The 21,486-nt window shown below is 46.1% G+C and overlaps 2 protein-coding genes across 10 annotated transcripts in view; one reads left to right on the top strand and one right to left on the bottom strand.

Annotated features, from left to right (window-relative positions):
- Nucleotides 1-735: 735 nt before the first annotated feature.
- Nucleotides 736-3,871, top strand: LOC308366798 (uncharacterized protein). Its single transcript, XM_080840552.1, has 5 exons — nt 736-874; nt 1,019-1,192; nt 1,722-1,802; nt 2,783-2,845; nt 3,222-3,871. Exons 1-5 carry the CDS (start codon nt 853-855, stop codon nt 3,227-3,229), a joined length of 348 nt encoding a protein of 115 aa, XP_080696678.1. The 5' UTR covers nt 736-852; the 3' UTR covers nt 3,230-3,871.
- A 10,272-nt stretch (nt 3,872-14,143) lies between these two features.
- nlgn3a (neuroligin 3a) overlaps nt 14,144-21,486 on the bottom strand; it is a gene marked incomplete at its 3' end in the record, with an annotated part of 85,459 nt that continues 78,116 nt past the window's right edge. For all 9 annotated transcript variants that reach the window (XM_080840998.1, XM_080840996.1, XM_080840991.1 and 6 more), the window contains one exon: nt 14,144-15,053. In XM_080840998.1, coding sequence (XP_080697124.1) covers nt 14,144-15,053 — 910 coding nt within the window. The remainder of the gene's footprint in view (nt 15,054-21,486) is intronic.

A 21,486-nucleotide genomic window follows, 5' to 3' on the forward strand; every position in this document is an offset into this window, starting at 1 on the left:
GTGTAACCGCAAGAGTTCACAGAGGCTTGTCAACTCACACGGTAGTTTCTTCCCTTTCTTGATAGGATAGACTAAATATTGCCAATGCATAAATTAAATTGTAAAATATTCCTTAGCAATAAATGCCCATTTTGTATGTCACTAATATACAGAGCAACACCTCAGTGTGGGATCATAGACATATTCTATGTGTGGGATACCCTACGACCCCTTGCTTTCAATGAAGAGCTGCCGCCATCATGTGGTCACGTCGAACACTTGTTTCAGAAAAACTTACTGCCGTAACACATATTAAACTGTGACCTCGGTCATTTACGCAGCAAATGTTACTATATTAGCTACTTCGAATATTAGTAATTTTCATGTTGCATAGTAGCCCACCGTTGAGGCGAAAAAAACATATCACTCATCAGTAGGTTAACACTTTATGTACTATTTTTCCTCGACTATGAATGATGTGTAAAACGTTACATTTTTCAGTTCCCTGAATACATTGAATTGTTCAGATTAGAGAGAAGTTAGTACTTCACAGCCTGGGGTCACTGACCCGAACGCCTGCTCATGGTTTAACTACTCCTTCCTTCACACCCTTGAAGACCCCTTTAGAGTTGCGTCACTTTCTATATTAGTGGAATGTTCCGATTTTGCTTTAGGGAGGAGGTTAGGTCGCCACCGCCGCCCCCCACGCAATGGAAACCACAAAGGCTGTATTGAGAGTTCATTGGACGGTACAGAGGCGCGTTCCACCACGGGCGGAACGTCCAGATAAATGAGGGAGTTAAACCTCCAAATAAGCAGTTCTTCACTCCACTCTACTTTTGACCTTTGACTAAGCCAAGTGTGTATACAAGGATGGCGGACCAAACATTCACAGGTGAGGAATTAATCATTAGCTTAACTATGTCATTAACGCATGTGATCAACTGTCTACTTAACGAAAGTTCTAAACTTCATGTTTGCCTAACGTTTGCTAAATATTTCAATTTTGTTAAATTGTCGTCCGATTATTTCTTTGAAGACTTGGATATGGAATTTGGAGATTTGCTTCAGGAATTCAACGATGTTGTAGAAGAATTGAGGGTGCCGTCGCAGAGCACACCATATGTGTATGAGCACCTTCTAAGTGAGGCAAAGCGACGGAACGGACTGAGTGATGGAGTGAGCGATAGCGGCATAGAAGATTCCGACTACAGTGAGTTTTTTTTTTTTCATATATATATTTTTTTCATACATTGACTGACAGCTGAAAAGGTAGGGTCCAGAGTCTTTCCAGAGCTCATAAATTATTCCTTAACTACGTAAAACAAATATAAAAACAAACACACCTCCTGAGTGTTTTGGTTAGGTCTTTAGTGACTATGAAGCTTACTACATTCCTTTTTGTGTGAAATTCAATCTACTGGCTATACACTATTTATTCATAAAAAACATTGCACAGTGCAATGCCATGACTGAGTGTCATATTATAAATATTGAAAAGAAAAGCCATTAAATCTAAAGAAGGTACAAAATGTGATGCAGTGATCTCACTAACATCACTGCTAATGAATTCCCCCCTAATGCTTAAGTATGCAGAAAGCAAACTGGAACATATAACGAAGAAATCTCTTTCAGAATGCACTCTGACCACAAACACAAGCGCTTAGACATAGAGAACAGACCAAAATGATAAACTTCACACTCTGAATAAGTTGTATAACTGTGGTCTACTCTCTCCCCAGGCAGTGAACCGTCCCTTGGGAACAGCTTGAACACCAGCGAGGAGGAGCTGAGCACTGCAGGCATGACGGCGTCACCTAAAGGTATTACCATAACATCTCTATCCAGATAGCCATCACATTTACACAACAATGCTAGAGGGTGGGTTTGCCCCCAATTCCAGCTATTTTTGACCTGGGGTTGGTTGGATACTCAGTCACCCTATTTCCCCTTATCTGCACTCGATTTAAGGTTGGGATAATTGCTACAGCACACATTTTTTTATTTCATTTTTTTTGCTTTAACTAGATCAGTGGATGGCAAGATGTGTGTGTGTGTGTGTGTGTGTGTGTGTTGTGAGGCTTTAGAATAGGAATGTGAATTTGAGTAGCATCATCTCATTTAAATGCATGAATCTTATCAATAATACAAGGCCCTGTAGACAAGGCACCAGAGAATGGAAAACACCACAAAGCCTCCTGTCTAGCCTGCCTGTGCCACTGATAGGCCTCCCCTTTCAACAGGATCCCTGGCCTGTAGCGCAGCGAGGTGGGCCGTAGGCGTGACTGTATCGCAAACAGCCCATAATCCCATGAGGCAATGTGACAAAGCCAGTTGTGTGTGATACGTTGTGTGTGGCCGTGAATGTATCTCATCCTTTCTATCGCAAAAATAGTGTTTCTCCCCCTTCCCTATCCTTCTTCCACCCCACTTCATCTGCCTTATGTAATTTCAAGTGGAAGATCGCGTTTCTTATGGGCGACTCGGTATGTTCCAGAGGAAATGCCAGTGCTCTGAGCCCCTTCTCTCTGCAGCTGGGAGCATGGCTCACACTCTCTCACATTCTCTCCTCTCTCTCTGGGACCATGGCTCACACTCTCTCACATTCTCTCCCCTCTCCCTGGGACCATGGCTCACACTCTCACATTCTCTCCCCTCTCTCTGGGAGCATGCCTCACTCTCTCACATTCTCTCCTCTCTCTCTGGGAGCATGGCTCACACTCTCTCACATTCTCTCCTCTCTCTCTGGGAGCATGGCTCACACTCTCTCACATTCGCTTCTCTCTCCTCCCCCCCTCTGCAGCCAAACTCGGGGACACACAGGATCTTCAGAGCTTCATTGACAACTTGGACCGTGAACTTGCCGGTATGTAGAAAAACCCAAAGTTATTTGCCACCAGTTTTCCTTTCGGGCCCAGCATGTGGCCTGGTCGTCATGACAACGGGTCACTGTTTAGACCACCCTCTGATGATCAACCAATGACATTGCAGTAGATGTCAGCCACGAGGTGACATCATTGGTGGGCATTTCAAGATACTGTAGCCACGTTTCTGTATGGCAATAAAGAGACAGTGATTTTTACACAGCCCTTCTACAGAGCAGCTTGTGTTATCTGTGGGTGTACAGATAAGTGTAGCTCATGAATCATAACTCCCCCAACATCTGTGCACCCTGCTATGCACATGCAAATCATAACTGCTCTCCTCCGCTAAGCTGTCACAACTTTTTATCTCCTTGACAGAGATGTGAGCTGAGAGGAGGCCTCGTGACTGGCAGTGTAACGAGCCTGAAGTTCAATAGAGACAAAGCGGACTGGAGTGTGACAACCTTGTGCGCTTCTGCGAAGCGACACGATTTCCCCCTTAAAGAGGTGAACCTGAGGGCCACAAAGAAAATCATGTCGGCAAAGGCTCTATTGGAACTATGGCCGGACTACATCATCTTCGCCCTTTGACAAGGAAGTGTGACATTCTTTTAAATGTCTTTTAATTAAGACTCCCACTTTAATGGTGGGTCATGAAAAGACCCCATGCTGGTGGGTAATTAGTTAGAGCAATTGCAATCAGACCAGCCTGCGGTGTCCTCAGAAAAATGGCTTTTATATTAGAATCTAAGGACCATTCAAAATATTTTTTCACTAATCCTATTTCAGATCTGCCCCTATTTATATACTTTCCTTCTACGAGCTAAAACGGATATTGTATTTTAAATTGATGTATTATTTTATACAGAATACAGAGTATGAAGGCGTTGTACAGAAGTTGTATGTCATGTATATTTTCTAGTTTCCTCTGTTGTGGAGTATTTGAATATTTAACTGGATTATGAATACTTAACTGGATTATGCTACGCTGATAAATGTACAGACCAATAAAGCTTTTTACCTTTGCATTCAGCTGTCTGTTTCTTTTAGATACATAATCTTTTTATGTATATGTCTAGTCATATGTTCGCCATTCTGATGTACTACATATATATACAGTATGTAGACAATAGATGTAGCGGCAGTGGACTATATACAGTATATACAGTATGTAGACTTAAAGGTGTATATAATAAATAGCGGCAGTGGACTATATATCTATACAGTAGGATTGAACCAAAGCGGACTGGAGGGTCTCCTAGTTCGTCTTCTCTGATGAGTCCAATTTTCAGCTTTGCCCAACACATGGTTGTCTGATGGTTAGACGGAGACCTGGAGAGGCCTACAAGCCACAGAGTCTTGCACCTACTGTGAAATTGGACTCATCAGAGAAGACGAACTAGGAGACCCTCCAGTCGGCTTTGGTTCAATCCTTATGGTCTTTTACAAACCTCAGCCAGGCAAAGTACAACGTTGTCCCGGAAGAAAAACTTGCTTCCTTTTGCTCTGACAATGTTCCCCAACTCTGAGAAGTGTTTTTTCCAGCAGGGCAATGCTCCATGCCACACAGCCAGGCCAGTAAAGGTGTGGATGGAGTATCACCAGATCAGGACCCTGTCATGGCCAGCCCAATTTCGAGACCTGAATCCCATAAAAAAAACTCTGAAATGTGATCAAGAGGAAGATGGATGGTCACAAGCCATGAAAAGAAGCCGAGCTGCTTGAATTCTTGCGCCAGGAGTAGCATAAAGTCACCCAACGGCAATGTGAAAGACTGGTGGAGAGCATGCCAAGACACATGAAAGTTGTGATTTTAAATCAAGGTTATTCCACCAAATATTGATTTCTGAACTCTTCCTAAGTTAAAGCATTAGTATTGTGTAGTTTAAAAATGAATATGAGCTTGTTTTCTTTGCATTATACAAGATCTGAAGACACTGCATATTTTTTGCTATTTTGACCAATTGTCATTTTTCTGCAAATAAATGATCTAAATGACAATATTTTTATTTGAAATTTGGTAGGAATGTTGCCAGTAGGTTATAGAATAAAACAAAAATGTACATTTTACTTTAACACATACCAATAAATAGGAAAACCAGAGAAACTGATAATTTTGAAGTGGTCTCTTAATTTTTTCCGCGGCTGTAGACTAAGAGATGTATACTAAATAGTAGCAGTGGACTATATAACTATATATACACAGAGATGCAGATACTATGTAGCAGCAGTAACAGTGCTTATCATGCAGTGTGTGTCTGTTTTGTTTTGTTTCACTTTCCTCCACCAGTGCTTTGATTTATGTGTTAGTGAGCGTTTCTGAGAACCCCTAAGGAAATCCACAAAGACAAAGGCTCCCGTCTGCAGATGCTTTAGGCAGGATGTGCGTCAAATGCGCTGAGTGCAGAACAATAGAGAGCGTTTTGGTCTGTGTCTGCTGCAGTCACAGAGGCTGGATGAAGAGTCATGGGGGCATTGCTGGCCCCCTTAAAGGCCGTATTTTGGTGTGGGATGAAACGCTGGCCGGAATGCCTCACAGCTAATCCAGCAGATTAGCGCAGAGAAGAAGACCATGACGGCGCCATTTGCAGATTTATGAAGAAAGATGTGCATTTTTTAGCTGATGCCGATTCAGGCTTTACATGGTATTATGTCACAAGGCAGCTGTTGCCCATTATGTAATAGCAAACCAACAACGGCACCTCTCTTTTCAAACAACAATGCTCTCTACACTGTGCAGTGAGAGGAGAGGAGAGGAGAGGTGAAACCTCTCAATACCTTAAATATCTACTGAGCGACAGTTATGTTGATATCAGTTCCTCAAAATTTTGCAGTTTCAGTTGTGATTCATACAGTGGTTGTGCATGTGCTCTCCTGGTCGTCATAACAAAGACAGGATTGCAAAACATTCAGTTATTTTTGGTAAACTTGAACAGGAAAGTCTATAATGGCATTGCTGACGTCCCGTCTTCTCTTTTTACTTATGATCTTGGGCTGGGCCAGTAGGAGGAGGCCACGAGTTCATTTGTAATGCCACTCAGTTAGCGTTAGAACCATTAATAACATCCTTTTTTAGCGTGGTGGTGAAATACTTGGGAGGGACACTGCTCCATCTAGCTGTGTATCAGATAGAACCAGAGGCTGTCAATCACAGCTCATCACCATGCAATGTTTGACACATAACGGGTCTTGGTCGAAGTGGTGACAGGGAGCCTCGACTACACTAGAGCAATTAAAGCACAATATGATGTTCTCAAAGACTTAAAAAGACTTAAAAAGTCCATCAACATGGCTGGTTTTGTTGCTGTTGACAGTAATGTTGTATTGTCACGAGAACGTCATGTGAAGAAGTGTTGGTCCACAAATGTGAGGTTAAGAGATTTGACAGTGTTAAAACGGACAGCAACAGAATCTGCTGCAGGTGATAAAATAGTGAGAGGACTGTTCACTGAATGTTCTTCTCACGTGATGAAGAAAAGCTGCTTTTGAACAAGGAGAAAACAAAGCGATGGTGAACTTAAAAACTCAGGCTTCCTCTGTTACATAAAAGATCTGAAGGAGGGAAAGGGAGGGTTACGTATTCAATGTTCAGTGTCAGCATCCTGTCCTCAGTTTGTTTAAAGACACTGTGTCCTGGCTATTCTCCTTCGAGTTCTCTTGGAGGTGCTTGGTCTGAACTTGGCACTTGAGTCTGGTGGCCATAGACTGTGAACTCTGTTACCGGGAGCTTGGTAGGGAGAGACAAAGAGCGGGGGTGGACGCTGTGCTTAGGCCATAGCTGTTCAGGAATCTGAAACTTTCGGGGCTTCTGGATTTGGGGACTTTCCTTTTATGGTGATGTTTTGGAATGCACTGTCCCAGTGAGGGTGCGAAAGCTAAAAAAACAGGAAGTGACTGCGTTTTCAGAAAAACAGAAACAAGAAGGAAAAGCAAAGCAGGACCGTGAGACATTCAGACAGTGTCTCTCAGTGTTTAAATCATTTATTTCATTTTTGTGTGTAAAAACACACTTTGGACAATCACATAGTTTCAGCAGATTTGCAGGCCTGTAATGAACCCCACATATTAAGAAATCGTTGAAAAATAAACAACCATTGCACCAATGCTGTAAGCCTCATCATCACCTGTCCTAACAGACTCCCCCTGGTTGATTAGCATGGGCAGCTCGAGTGATGAAGGAAGGTTTGGGGGGGGGGGGTCCAGGGCTAGTGCCTTGTCTCGCATATCTGCATGACAGAAACAGCACGCAAGGATAAGTGGCTATCAAAAGGATGAGTGGCTATCAATTTGAACATGAATGGAACCACGGCTCCTTCAACCCCATTCATATGAAAATACACAGGTCTTCTCTTTTGTTTTTCGAGACAGGATTTAAGCATGCTGTTGTCAGACATAGATGGTACATATATGGTGTAACAAATGCAGTTGCCATGGCTTCACCTAGTTGGTCACCCAATTAATCACCAAAATGTAAATTGTTTTGGATTACTGTACGGCCCATCTTGGGATTGGAAAACAAACACTGCACAAAAGCGGTGGGAGAAGAAGCCCTGTTGGGTAGATTGTTAAGAGATGAACGCAGTATGCTTCACGCTAGCTATTTAATGAAGGAACCCAAGCAGCATGCTGCCCAGGGGAGCAGCCGTGAGCATGCGTGCCCAGTGAGCAGCTTCTCTGTGTGTGTGTGTGTGTGTGTGTGTGTGTGTGTGTATGTGTGTGTGTGTGTGTGTGTGTGTCTGTGTGTGTGTGTGTGTATGTGTGTGTGTGTGTATGTGTGTGTGTGTGTGTGTGTGTGTGTGTGTGTGTGTGTCTGTGTGTGTTTGTATGTGTGTGTGTATGTTTCTGTGTGTTTGTGTGTGTGTGTGTGTGTGTGTCTGTGTGTGTGTGTGTGTGTGTGTGTGTGTGTATGTGTGTGTTTGTGTGTGTGTGTGTGTGTGTGTGTGTGTGTGTGTGTGTGTGTGTGAGAGAGCTCACCCTCCTCCTAATGAAGGTGCAGAGCGGTGGCGTTACGTAACCAAAGGAACCCACAGTTCTAGGGAGCTGTTTTTGTTGGCGGCTCGTCGGGCCTCTTGATTGGGCAGCCGGTGCAAGAAAAACAAACCTGCTGTGCCCTCGGGCACTGCCACCGCCCGAAACAAACTTGCCTTTTCTTATCGGTCAAACAGTGGGTTTGTTTTTCACCCGAAGGAGTACTTTGAAGAAGAAGCACCGTTTAGATTGCTATGTAAGATTTGTCTTCCATGACTGACTTTGGTGTCAAGAATTTTTTTCTGACTGCTGCCATTATTCCAGAGTGCACTGGGAGGGACAGGAAATGCTTGAAGTTCTTTCGAAAGAATGTTCACTTCACTGGAATCTGAATTCCACTGTGCGGCTACCTGTATTTTTAGCTCATTTCCTCAATGTGTTTGTTTATTGGTTTGTGTTTTCTCTTTCTGCGTCAGCTGAGTTGAAGTCATGAATCACTGCCATCTGATGGTCAAGCTCTTCTCATGCAGTCGTAGGAGTTTCCCACATGAGGGGTTTATGGCTGAATGGCCTTGACTGCCTCTTCAGGGATAAGGACTTGAGTCATATTTCTTTAGAAACGTTAATCACGATAAGACTCATAATGTGAAAATGTTTGTATCCCTGTCACCTTTTTTGTTGTAATTCCAGCTTAACCATGCCTTTGTTCATCCTTAAAATATCTCTACGCTAAGAACAGACTGCATGAATGATTTCCTACTGTGCAATATTACTCCACCAAACGTTTTGAAACCGGATCTCAACTGATCAACCTGTTGCCTGGAGAGGAGTCCCCAGGAATTTCCATTCAGCCGCTGAAGCAGCTGATTCACACAGGCAGCCAGTGACAGACAATGGAGTGACGCTCTTTTGTGAAACACGGTCCCAAGCGGGGGTGAGTGATGAGAGTTCCTCTGTGCCTGTGATGGCTGCTTGATCTCCGCCAGCTCTGGCATCGGCTGGAGTCCTTTAATGGTCTCCCTATTTCTTCCACTGCTGCACAGGAGCCACATTGTCTGTGGTTTCCCTCCTCATTGCCCCCGGCTCCCATCTCCAGCGGGCGCGCAACCCCGCCCTGCCCTCTGCCACGGCGGTTGACTCCGATGCTCTTGTCACGGCCTTCTGAGCAATAGTCTCAGCCAAGCGCCGTCTTTATGGTTCGTTTGAGAGAGAGAGAGAGGGAGGGAGAGAGAGAGAGAGCTGTATCTCGCGTTGTTTTCAGCAGCACATAAAGTTAATAAAGGTTCAGCCATGTCATTAGCTTGGCCCCGGATCTGAATCACTTTAAAACGCCTGAGAGCATGCTTGCTGGTCCTGCTTTTAATGTGCCATGAAGATTTGCTGCCCACAGTAATTAGTACATATCACTGATAGGCTCCTAAATGGACACGTGCCTGCTTTGAGAGGCAGTCTCAATCGTACCTAATAACCTGTAATGTAATTGGGGGTTTATCTGGTACTGCGGATGATTAGGGGGTGCTGGGCAGTCGCAGCATCTTTTTTTGTGTGTGTGTCTCAGTACAGCCTTGTGGCTTCTTGCAGCCATCCATCATGGAGATTGGATCATTATTGCAGCAGTCACAGCAGCAGCTGGGACCTCTGGCCCTTAGAAAGGAAGCTCTCCAGTCGTGGTACCACAGTCCTGTCCAATTAATGTCCTTGTTCCTTTATCTTGATAAAAAGATAAACAACTCTCTTACTGTATTAGCAAATTGTGTATGTATGACCTGCATCTTGCAAGCAGCAAAGCCCACGTTCCTATACTGCAGATGTAGCGGCGTATATGGGAGCAGCTTTCACACACGTCTGTAGGGTATCGTGCCTAAGGGACCAGCAGATTAAATAAGAATTTCAGAGATGTTCAGCTGCACTGCATAGCCATCAGAGGTCAATTATTCCTGTCGTTTTCAATAAGGGGATGGAAACTGAATATATTCATTTTCTCACTCACAGCAACCATCCAGCTGCAAGAAGCGCTGTGTGTGTGTGTGTGTGCAGACCTGCAGCTTCCCTCAGAGAGCAGATCTAGGCCACATGCATCGTGAAGTATGCAACAACAACAAAGAAGCTATTTCCTGTTTTTCACATAGCCACAATGAAATGCTGTGTGTAAAGATGTATAGATATTTTTTATTTTGTATATGTTTCTTCAGTGTGCACAATTATAAATACATTCTATGGACATAACATAGATATATTCATAACAGGCCTTCTTATAAAACGGTTCTGTACAGTGATTACTGAGAAGGATTAATCTCAGACAAGAAACTAAAAAGCATTTGTTGTCTTTATTGATCTTTCATATATTTTTCCTTTTTTTTTTTTACAAAGATATTTCAGAACACCTAAATGTGAGGATTCATACAGCCCAGTGTCATGTGACCTAAACGTAACGCCTGGAAAACACCAAAAGTTTGTTTGAAAGTGTCGAGTGGATTCCCATGTGGAAACAGACTTCCACCACTGCCCGTTCATCGGCAGGTTAACCCGGCTGAGGGAAGCAATGACCTCCCATATAACTCAAACTTCAGGCGGACCAAGCTCTGATGGCACAGACAACAAGGCAACCAGACAGGTGAAAAAGAGAAGAACCAACATATTCCATTCCTAAAAAAAGGCATCAGGCATCTATCCCCATATGCCAGATACAAATAATACGGTGAAAGTGGATAAAGTGCCACAATTTTACAAGTTGAACTGTGACCTATAATTGACCATATATGCCATTCAGAGAACATAATTGGCCTCGTTATGTGCATCAACTCACCAAATTTCAGCCCAGCAGCGGTTCCGCTAGAACAAGCGTTTATGGCTGTGTGGGTGTGTGCATGGCACCCATCTCCCAACTGGCTAGCCTGCAAAATGTGCTGCCTCACCTCTAGATAGCGCCTGCAGTCCCTCAACGGGTGGCTCCGTGTTATTTGGCACACTCTCTTCCTTTCCATGGTCAAACCGAAAAACACAAATAATGAAGGCAGTGTCTGTTCTTCCAGACCAGGTTCTAGTCTTCTCCCCTTGTGTGATGGGGTCACGAGATCCTGATCCTCCTATTTCTAACAGAGTAGGTTTAATAATATGCACCCCTTTCATGAAGTACCACGGTAAAACTACCTTACCTTAACGGAAACTGTGGAGTCTCTTAACACCGATAGCATAGTGTTAGTTGCCTTGTGCTCTCGCCTTCTTCTGTTCGGTTGCCTACTGATGGGTCCATCTAATCCGCCCCACCCCAACGCCTAGCCAGCTTTAAGCGTCCAAGCCTCCTCAGAGCGACTCAAAACCACTCATTACCCACTCGGCTGGTGTAGACCAATTTGCGCTACGGCTGATGACTTCAAATGGAAGATGCGGGTTTTGTGGACTTGCAAGCGTACGTCCACCCCTCATTGGGCAGGGCACGATGCTCCCACTGATGACGGAGTGCTCCTCGGCTTCCCATAATCAAAGCTAATGGCTTAGCGTGTCTATTTGGCACAACATTAGGCTTTATCAGCGATGGGCGCTAAGTGTGGCTGTGGTTTCCCGTCTTTCGCTCGGTGACAAATGGTTGCAGGCGGCTTTGGTGGCTGTGGAAGAGACCTGGTTCATACAACAACAGTCTTATTCAGTGGATGATTTGGGGTAAGGTTTTTAAAGACTATCAGCAGGTGGCCTTCTTAAGCAAACCTCACTCTATTTATAGTAGAACAGAGCACCGATTTAGCTGGACCATGCCACTTAAGCCCACAGGACAGTGCTGAGTCAGACCAGGAGGGGGTTGATTGGAGAGCTGGACAAATATCAAGGCCCCTTGCTAGACTGTAGGAAGGCAAAGGTTCAAGTCTCCATCTCCTGCGATGTTCCCTTCTGAAGGCAACCGTAAGAACTGTTTTTTCTGGTGTCTAAACCAAGCATCCAAATCCATCACCCATACCTGGAGAAATATGAGGAAACAGTTACCATGAAGTGGGTGTGCGTGCTGCTAAGATCCCCCTTGACTGCTGAATCATTCTTCTTGATTTTCTGTTGGTAATTCTGTAATTATATCTGCACTCACAGAAGTGTTTGCCTCTGGTACTCCCCTGGCGCAAAGACAAAGGTAAGCAAAGGTTGCGGTAGAAGATGGCCTCCTTGAGGGGAATAGGACTGAGAGCTCACTAATAATCCCATTAAAATGGCAACTCAAGTTGAACAAATCAGTATTTGACATAAGTATTTCTGAGAATGAAAAAAATAAATTGCATGAAGAAAGAAGTATTTTATGAAACCTTCTTTTCTCCAGTTTTATGGTTTTAATTTGGCACATGGCACAATCAGCATGTATACATCTTGTATACATAAATAAATACTAAATATATTTTTACATAAATATATACATAGAGCTTTTAAAAAGATGTCTGTTGTCTCAGCTGATGGACAAAGGATTTCAAATGGCACAAACACTGAATGTTCTGGCTTCAGTACACTGGTGCATTCAGTCTGATGACTGTGCTGATTTGCTGAATCAGGTTATTGGAGTTTAATCTTCATAAAAGCCCTATACATATATAAATGTATGCCCATATTTATATATATATATAGATTGAAAGAAACACACGTCTGCTCTGATTGAAGTTTAGTCACTGCAGACAGGCGACTGTCTCCTTTGAGCACAACTCGTACAAAGTCAATGGATCATGTCAGTTAGTTTGAATCTTTAGCTATTTTTTTTCTTACACATAAAATAATAGATTTATTTTGTAATTTTTAAGCAAAATTAGACATATATAACTGTTTTTAAAAGAACAAAAGTGCTATTTCGCAAAGACAGACAACCAGAGACGCAGCTGAAACACTACTTGTGGTGAACCAAATCAACATGATAGAGAAGACCCCCACCCACCCCTCCCCCACAACACAAACACTCAAGAAACTAAAAAGAGGAAACACACACATACACACACACCCACACACAGTCAAATACACACACACACACACACACACAGACTAATACACACACTCACTCACTCACTCACTCACTCACTCACTCACTCACTCACTCACTCACTCACTCACTCACTCACTCACTCACTCACTCACTCACTCACTCACTCACTCACTCACTCACTCACTCACTCACTCACTCACTCACTCACTCACTCACTCACTCACTCACTCACACACACACACACACACACACACACACACACACACACACACACACACACACACACACACACACACACACACACACACACACACACACACACACACACACACACACACACACACACACACACACACACACACACACACACACACACACACACACACACACACACACACACACACACACACACACACACACACACACACACACACACACACACACACACACACACACACACACACACACACACACATAGACAGACACACACCGAGTATCCTCATTTCGTAAAAACAAACATGGCCACATGCTCACATATTGTGCACGCGAGCACACCCATGCTTGGAGCATGATGTGTGAGTGTGCGGTGTGGAGATCAGATCAGATAGACAAATATGCACTTTTTTCCTTAACAGAACAATCACAGTAACATAGTCTTTTCTGCACAGTCTCCTCTGTTGGTTCAGTCTAATCCTTACTCCTGGACTTTAAAAAGATAACAAAATGTATGTCGTTGTTTCCAGGGTAGGCAACCAAAGAATGAGTTGCTTGATGCTGATTCAATCCTATATGCATTTTCTACATCTGTATTTCCTCTTGTTGTCAATCCAATCATTCAGAACTACACACCACTTGTTCCTTCGGGGAAAAATAGAAATTGAGAAAAAACAAGCTCTCTGTAAGGCATTGAAACAAAATTAACTCAAGCAACACAAATATTATGCAGATATCTTAGAGGCCATAGTTTTTGATAACAGTTTCCCACAAGAGACTAAAATGGGAAATAAAAAGCACTTTTCTTTTCTTTTTTTGTTATTTATTCAAGAAAAAAATGTTGATATGTCCCCAGTCTGCTTACAAAGGCTTCTTTTTAAAATGATTCTTAGAAAAAAATACTGCTGAAAGGCCCGACCCTTCCGCAAGGGCAGGGAGAGAGCAGTTCTGTTTTGGCAGGTCTGCACAACGTGACATCCAGAAAGAGCTTCTGTGACTCCCCCCTCAGTAAAAGTCTATTTAAAACACTTTATTCCTCTTTAAATGGCCCTTCTCCTGCTTCCATGATGCTTATAAAACCAGAGTTCCCCCTTCCCCCCGCCCAACCACTCCTCTCCTTCCCCCCTCCCCCCCCGCCTCCCGCCTCCATGGGCTGGTGCTCCGCTCCTTAAAGCTATACGCGGGTGGTGGAGTGTGAGTGGGGCAGGCCGGTGGAGTTGAACCCGGCCGTGAAGGTGTTGTAGGGGTGCATGTTGGGCATGCCCACCAGCGAGTTGGGGATCATGGTGATGGTGTTGGGCGTCATGAGCGGGATGTCGTCCGGCGAGCGGCGCAGCGTTAGCGTGTAGTCGGGCAGCGAGGCCAAGCGCAGGGGGTCTCCCACCCCGACCCCGCCCCCTCCGCCCCCCATCCCCATGCCCCCCGGGGGCCCGACATCGCACTCGTGGTGCGTCTGGTTCATCTGCAGCGACATGATCTCCTCCTCGGGCGCGTGGAGTCCCAGGTCATTGGCGTTGGCCTGCCGCTGCTGCGCCGGGCTGGGCTGCTGGAGCTGCGAGTCCTGCCGGCGCTTGTCCTTGCGGTAGTAGAGCGCGGCGAAGGCCAGCACGTTGAGGAAGAGCAGCGAGGCGCCCACGGCGATGGTGACGCTCAGCTCCGTGGAGTAGTCGCGCGGGTTTTCCACCACCAGGGGGACCCCTCCCTCCTCGCTGTTCCACGGCTCGTTGCCGTTCTCGCTGTTGTACGCCGGCGACATGGGCGGCCTCTTGGTGTTGAACGGCAGCGCCTTGTTGTTACCGTTGGCACGCTTGGTGGACAGGGAGTTCTGCGTGGTCTCGGGTGGCGGCACCTTGGTGGTGGTGGACGTGTAGTGGAACATGTCGTGCAGGTTGTACAGGTGGGGCACCAGGTGCTTCCAGAAGGCCACCTTGGTGGCGCGGTAGTGGTCGCGCACGCGTGGCTTCAGGCCGATGTGCAGGTACAGCTGGTCCTGGGGGTTGTACTTCGACCAGGCCACCTCCTCGAAGCGGTTGGCCTTGGTGTGGATGAACTTGGTGTCCTGGGGCACTGGCTTATTGGGATCCCTGGAAAAGACACACACAAAAAAATAAAACACATCACCACCTACACAATGAATTTGATACAACACGACTGGAAACATTCATTTCATCTGATTAATAGATAAACCACAGCATTTCTGGCCACTACAGACACGTACACTCATGGCTCTGATCATCCCAATGGCTGCCTGGTGAACCAGTATACCATGAAAGAGCAGTGGTGATATGAACAGTCACTCTGACCTCCCTCCCCCGCTCCCCCCGTCTCTAAGGACCTGTCTGGCGTGGCATCTCAGTGCATCTTCTCAGTCTTTTTGCCCTCGTGGGGTTTAAATCAGGTCGGAGAGCATCCTCCCTATCCCCCCACATGAAAACCAGGACACAGGCTCTCAGAGTAAACACATATGAATAAGTCAGCGTGCTTAGATGCGCTTCAGGGAGAGAGACCTTCTTCAGAAAAGACAACAGCAGTGCAGGCCCTTTGCTAATTGCTTTGGGACAGTGGCACCGTGTGCATCAGCAGTATACAAACGCAAAGTGGACAGAATTAGTCAACACACTGAGCAGTGGATGGCAGTTGAGGGGCTCTGAGGGCGCAGTAGCCCAGGTTGGCCTCCAGGGGGCAGTGTTTCCCTGCCAGGGCTTACGGTCAGGATGGGCCAACGGTTCCAATTACATGGTGCTATTGATTTATCGACTGTATTAACATATGGCATTCCAGAACAATTGCAAGTCTCCGTGTTGCCTTACAGTGCAGTCAGACGTGAGTCTGGGTCTCTCTGCTATATCTATGAAGTGCTGCACTGCAGTAAACCTTTGCTAGATTTACACATCTCCATCCTAACATCTACAAGTATTAATGGCGCCATGAGGATCACCAAACTGCAAGGAGTTACCTGTCATTTTGCTAATAAGATCCGAGTCTGGCAGGTCACTCATCTGTGGCAGGATCTCCATAAATGCTTTCCCTCACAATGACCAACTCTCCGATGCATACAGAGATCTTCTGCTCAGCATCGGTTTCTGTTCTGCCTCAGTAAAAATGCTCGGATAGAAAGTACAAAATAAATGCTTTAAAAAAAAGGCTTGAAAATCACTCGTTTTCCCCCCCTCCTGCTCTTTTCTGCCTGTCAAGTCTTTTTTTTTTCTTTTTCAGGTCAATGCTACTGGGAACGGAGAGGCAAATTGAGATGGCAGGAGCAAAATCCCCCGGCGCAACTGGATGTCAGCAGAGCACCCCGTAAATAACCTGTTTTATTAGGCTGGTAATGATCCCCGATGAATATTGGCAGCCGGACTATGATGACTTTGTAGCTGCATATCAGTAATTAAGTTTCAAAGGAGCAGACTTTGGAAGGTAAGGTCATATTGATCTTCCCGTGGAGCAACATGCCGGCGAGCAGGACGTCAATGAAACCGCACCAGGGTTCTTTATGAATTCCCGTGGCGGCTCACGTCCCAGCAACAATCTGCGACCCCAGGGCCAATCTCAGTTAATGGGAAACCCTGGCATCTCCATTACGGCACCCACACTCTTCATAATGCTCCATCCAGTGCGCGCTGCGGCAGAGTGAGTCAGTGGACAGGAGATCCTTGGACTTCAATCTTTATGTAGCATAAACATAACGTGGTTGTGTAGGCCTGGCTGTGCAGAGGGCTCTCACTTCTCTGCATTTATTTCCCTGTGTTTTCTTGTTGTTGTTGTTGTTGTTGTTATTGTTGTTGTTGTTGGGGTGGCATAGTGAAAGAGCAGATGAATAATTTAGAGTGTGCCCCGCAAATCAATGCAGCATCTTTGGTTAATTTGATTTGCAGCATTAGGGAACAACTGCGTGCCTTATCTAATTACACACACGCACATGCTAGGTAATTGTGGCAATGTCAATAATGAACAGAAAACATTCCCCCCCCCTTGTAATGATTGCACTGATGGCAGTGCAGCCTCACCTCTGGGTTCCCCTTATAACCTAGATTGTGTGTGTGCGTGTGTGTGTGTGTGTGTGTGTGTGTGTTTGTGTGTGTGTTTGTGTGTGTGTGTGTGTGTGTGCTGGTCCATGCAGGGGGCATCTGATAGCGTCCTGTCAGGTCTTCCACTGACGCTGGATCCCAGTCAGGGGTGAGGCTGAGGCAGAGGCTATCATTACAGTCATAAAAGCAGGCATTTTAATGGCCTCTGTGATTTCCTCTGATGTTTTCATATGGCTCGGGCACTTGGGCCCAGTGCTATAAAGCACTCTTCATCTCTCATCAGTTCCAACTCAAGCACGCCTATCGACCCCAGGTGACCTTGGTTTGAGACCCGGGCCTCAGTATGCGCAGAGATTACCCAGCATCCCCCTGGTGGACCTGCCACTCCGAAAGGCCGTGTGAAGAAGCACCATTAGAGAACTGCGGCAGGTTTCACTTGTGGAACATAAGAGAAGTGATACTCAGCTCAAGAATCGGAATGACTTTGAAACAGAACAAGAGCTTGACTGCAGTCTGAGAGAAAATCCCCCGCCCCTGTCCCATCCAGATAGCAGCCAAATGGTGCTTGAGAAAGAAAATGTGAATTTACAACAATTAGATGCACCTCCTTTGCTTATTCATCCCCTGGCAATTTAGAGCGCTCGAGTGATCATGAAGGTTGCCCCGGCTGAAATCTGAAAAGACACGTTCAAAGACCCTCAGGCATAAAACAAGAATCTATTTCTCGTGGCAAGGTCTGTGAATTCTGTAGCCAGGTTTAGTCATTTAATTAAAAACCACCGCTCCATAGAAATTCAATAACATTGATGTGAAGTCAAGCTGGTATTTATAAACTAAATATATAAGTTGTAGCTGTATTTTTCCAATTTGCCTTTTGGGTAACATTTATCCATTCAAGTCTTGTTGTTCATCATGTAAACAGGTTTTTACAAACAACAGTGAATGCCGAAACACAATTCACCTTCCAGCGTGCACTTTGCATCTTTCCTCGGCCTGTTTAATGATGGGTGAGGACTGGAGGCAGACGGCTGCTTTAGCATTTATGGATGCTGTTTGAGAGCGACCTCGGAGGCCTCACTGCACTTTTGCTGCAGCAGGCAGGTGGTGGGTGGACACCTGTGTGGACGGCGTGGGCTCCGGCCAGCTCTGGTGTTGCCAAGGTGAGCCGATGACTTTGAGCAGAGTGGGGGCCCACTCACGGCCCACTTCCTCATTACGACGGGTATTGATTGGCCAGGGGCTGGTGAGTGACAGCCAACACGTGTCTTCGTGTCTGCCCAGCCCAGCCCCCCCAGGCCCATCCCTGTCCAGTGCCCACCCCCCCCCCATCATCACCTCAAGTGTGGGATCACAGAGCATCCTGGCGCTCCCCCGCCTCATTACATTCCTCTTTCACCCCATCGCCCAATCAATGGCCTCTGTGCTCCTTAACAAGCCACGGCACTTCCTTACTTTCTGTAATGCAAATCAGGGTATTGGCGACCAATCTGCTATCAAGCACTGGCTTTAATTGAGTGTGTGTGTGTGTGTGTGTGTGTGTGTGTGTGTGGGGGGGGGGGTTGTTCCGCAAAACCATATGTAACCCTTGTTAAATGTCAATTGGGCTGGCGCTAGCTCCAGGTGAGACAAAGGAAAGAATCGAGAGAGGGACTGGCGAGGGATGCAATTAAGACAACGCCTGGGAAGAGATCAAGCTTTTGTGACGAGGTCGGATGCCATTTGAGTCGGCTCAACTCTTTGTTTGGGTATGACGGCTGGAAGGAGGGCTGGTGGGCAGGAAGTTCTTTGTGTCCTCTTACTTCAATGCTTCCTTTGCCTGCCTGTTCACCGACAACAGACGGTAATTAATCTGCTTAATCTGAAGATCATTACTGTTGAACGCTATCACTGGAAACTTACTTGCTGTCGAGTCTGGACCACGAACATTTCCAGAATCTGTCAGCTAATGAGACAAGGAACGATGAAGTGACGGGTAGTGTCCTGGGACTGCTGACATTCTCTCGTTTGATTTTTTTTTGCTTTGCAGAAAACAAACAGTTTTCATGCTTATTCATACAAAAGACAGGCCCATCTACGGGGGGAGCTGAACTCTCAAGCGACGCTACCTCAGATAAAGCTTCTCTTCGGCAGCCAACCGTGAATTTCAAGAGCTTGTGTTTGGATGCTCCTCAGAGAGGTGTTGTGTGGCGGTGGGTGCTCATTTCTAAAAGTGGCATGCGCTCTCCCTCCTCAGAGACAGCTCGCAGGAGAGCTGGGGGAATAAAAAGAAGTGCATTTCTGGGGAAAAAAGGGCCCGTCGACGTCTTGCTTACTAACTACCTCGGCAGGGTATGGCACAGTGCCTCCCACCAGGCAAAGCAGGCCTGGATGAAAAGAGCTTAGACAAACAGCCCTGTGATTCTCCTGCAGTTGTAGAGAACAACCACAGTATCGCTTTGTAGGGCTAGGGGTTTAGCACGGCAGTGGCAGAAACACTAGCACCCGAAGCAGAGGGTGTGCTTTCCCTGTTCGCGAGCACTATGACTTAAAAAACACGGGTACTAAAGCACACCACAAAGCGGAAAGGGGAACTGCTGAGTGGCAGGGGATGGAAAAAAAGAGGAAACACAGCTTTGGGGAATAGTACATGCTGTTGACATGCGGCAAACACAAGCTCGACATAATGTAGTACATGTATCCGATTTAGTGCCATGGCAGGAAGTACAATCTAGGTCAGCTCATTACAGAACGCGAGTGAGCTGTAAGCACACTCCCTCCGAACGGAAGGCCGTGTAAGAGCACGGTGGAGGGTGTGTGCATGTGTGTGTGTGGAGAGGGGGTGGGGGTGGGAGGCGACGGGGGAAAAAACTCGACGGCACTGCAAGCTTCTGGCAAGATACGGGCTATGGGAACTGTCGACGGACACAGCTGGGGTTCATTGGTTGAGATGGAGGTCATAATCTGTGTGTAGAGTTGCACAGGGAAAGGAGTGGAAGGGAGAGGCTGTAATTGCGCTGGGGTGGGGGGTTAGTGGGTGTGCGAGGGTGGGGGATGAGTGGGTGGTGCTAGGGTGGGGGGTTAGGAGGTGGTGCAAACTGCATTTGCCCCCACCTCGCTCCCTCTCCCTCCCTAACCCCCCACCTCCTTATTGCCCCCCCCCCTCCCTCGCTCATTGCCCCCCCCCCCCCGCTGGACCAGTGGTTTGGTCCTTCCTCTCAGCTGCGCAAAATGAGCCTTTGAGCATCACTCTGAGCACACTATTATCCCACCATCTAATCCCAGGCTCTTTACGAGCTCAGTGCCCACTGCTAGACCCTACATAATCCCTCCTCTAGAATAATGCCTGGACCGCAGGGGACTCCATGAGGCTGCATTCTTAAAAGCCCCCCCATCATGGCCCGTGCCACTGCTGCCACAGCTCCACACTAAACCTCACAGCGGTGGGGACAAAATCGACTTCCTGAGCCGGACACAGAAGGAACGGTGCGCGTGGGCTTCAGCTTTTTTGGGAAGTATTCTCATTTGAAAAATACTGGCCTTTGTTGTCTAATGAGCAGCAAAGAGGCTGCAAGATTATTATCCCTCTGAAGTTTCGAGAGGAGGTCAAAAGTTTAAGGTTGGAGGGCAAGCCATGGGAGATTTATTTTGATCTGGGAGTGTGTGTGTGTGTGTGTGTGTGTGTGACTTTGTCTATCAACGAAGAGCCAAAAGTCCCCTGACATCAGGATCATTTGCAGCGGCTCAAAAAGAAGAAAATAAAAAGAGCCAAAGAAGGCCTCTCGTGCTCCACATCTAAATTTAGGGAGCACAACACGTCCAAAAAAAGCCTAGAGTCTGGAATCAGACAGATGTTTGGCCAGAGGGTCAATCAGAAATCTCACTGAATGTTGGGTAACCCAACTGAGCCCATCCATCTGGACCGTTTTTGCTGACAGCATTTGAGCTCCCAGCTCGTGTTCATTGTTTTGTGTAGCGCACATTCAAACACACGCATAGTGCTCTGTGCAGGTCAGGTGACATGCTTACATTTTATGGCAAGCAGGAGAAACAGCAAAAATACATAGGGGAGCCTCTTCAACTAATCAATTTCACTCTGGTAACAGCCGTCATCAAATTAGATTTGTGTTGTTAGAGCTGATTACAAGCACTCCTCATACAAATCTATAGTGCTTTGTGCCCTGGGTAAAATTGAGCTGGCCAGAAAAAAACATGGAGAGGGAGCAACTGGAGGAAGCAGTAATCGACTAGAAAGAGGTGTGTGGATCGATGGAGCTGTGGGACAGAGTGTGATATGTTTCATTGATAATTCTATGTCTCTCTGGCCTCCTTCCCATGAATATCATCAATCCCCGTCACTCATACATCCATATCAAGCATGTTTCCATTATGGTTTCCTAAACAGACACACTGACATACCAGACATACCACATACACAAAAAAATACACACACATACACATATACACTTACATGCAAACACACAAACAAACCCACACATTTACCCAACCATAT

This window comes from Sprattus sprattus (assembly GCF_963457725.1).
Source record: "Sprattus sprattus genome assembly, chromosome: 6".
Lineage (NCBI taxonomy): Eukaryota > Metazoa > Chordata > Actinopteri > Clupeiformes > Clupeidae > Sprattus > Sprattus sprattus.

Coding starts and splice junctions, on each gene's coding strand:
- LOC308366798 (XM_080840552.1), top strand. CDS start 853: ATGGCGGACCAAACATTCACAG. Junction 1,193..1,721: donor CATAGAAGATTCCGACTACA/GTGAGTTTTTTT, acceptor CTCTCTCCCCAG/GCAGTGAACCGTCCCTTGGG. Junction 1,803..2,782: donor CATGACGGCGTCACCTAAAG/GTATTACCATAA, acceptor CCCCCTCTGCAG/CCAAACTCGGGGACACACAG.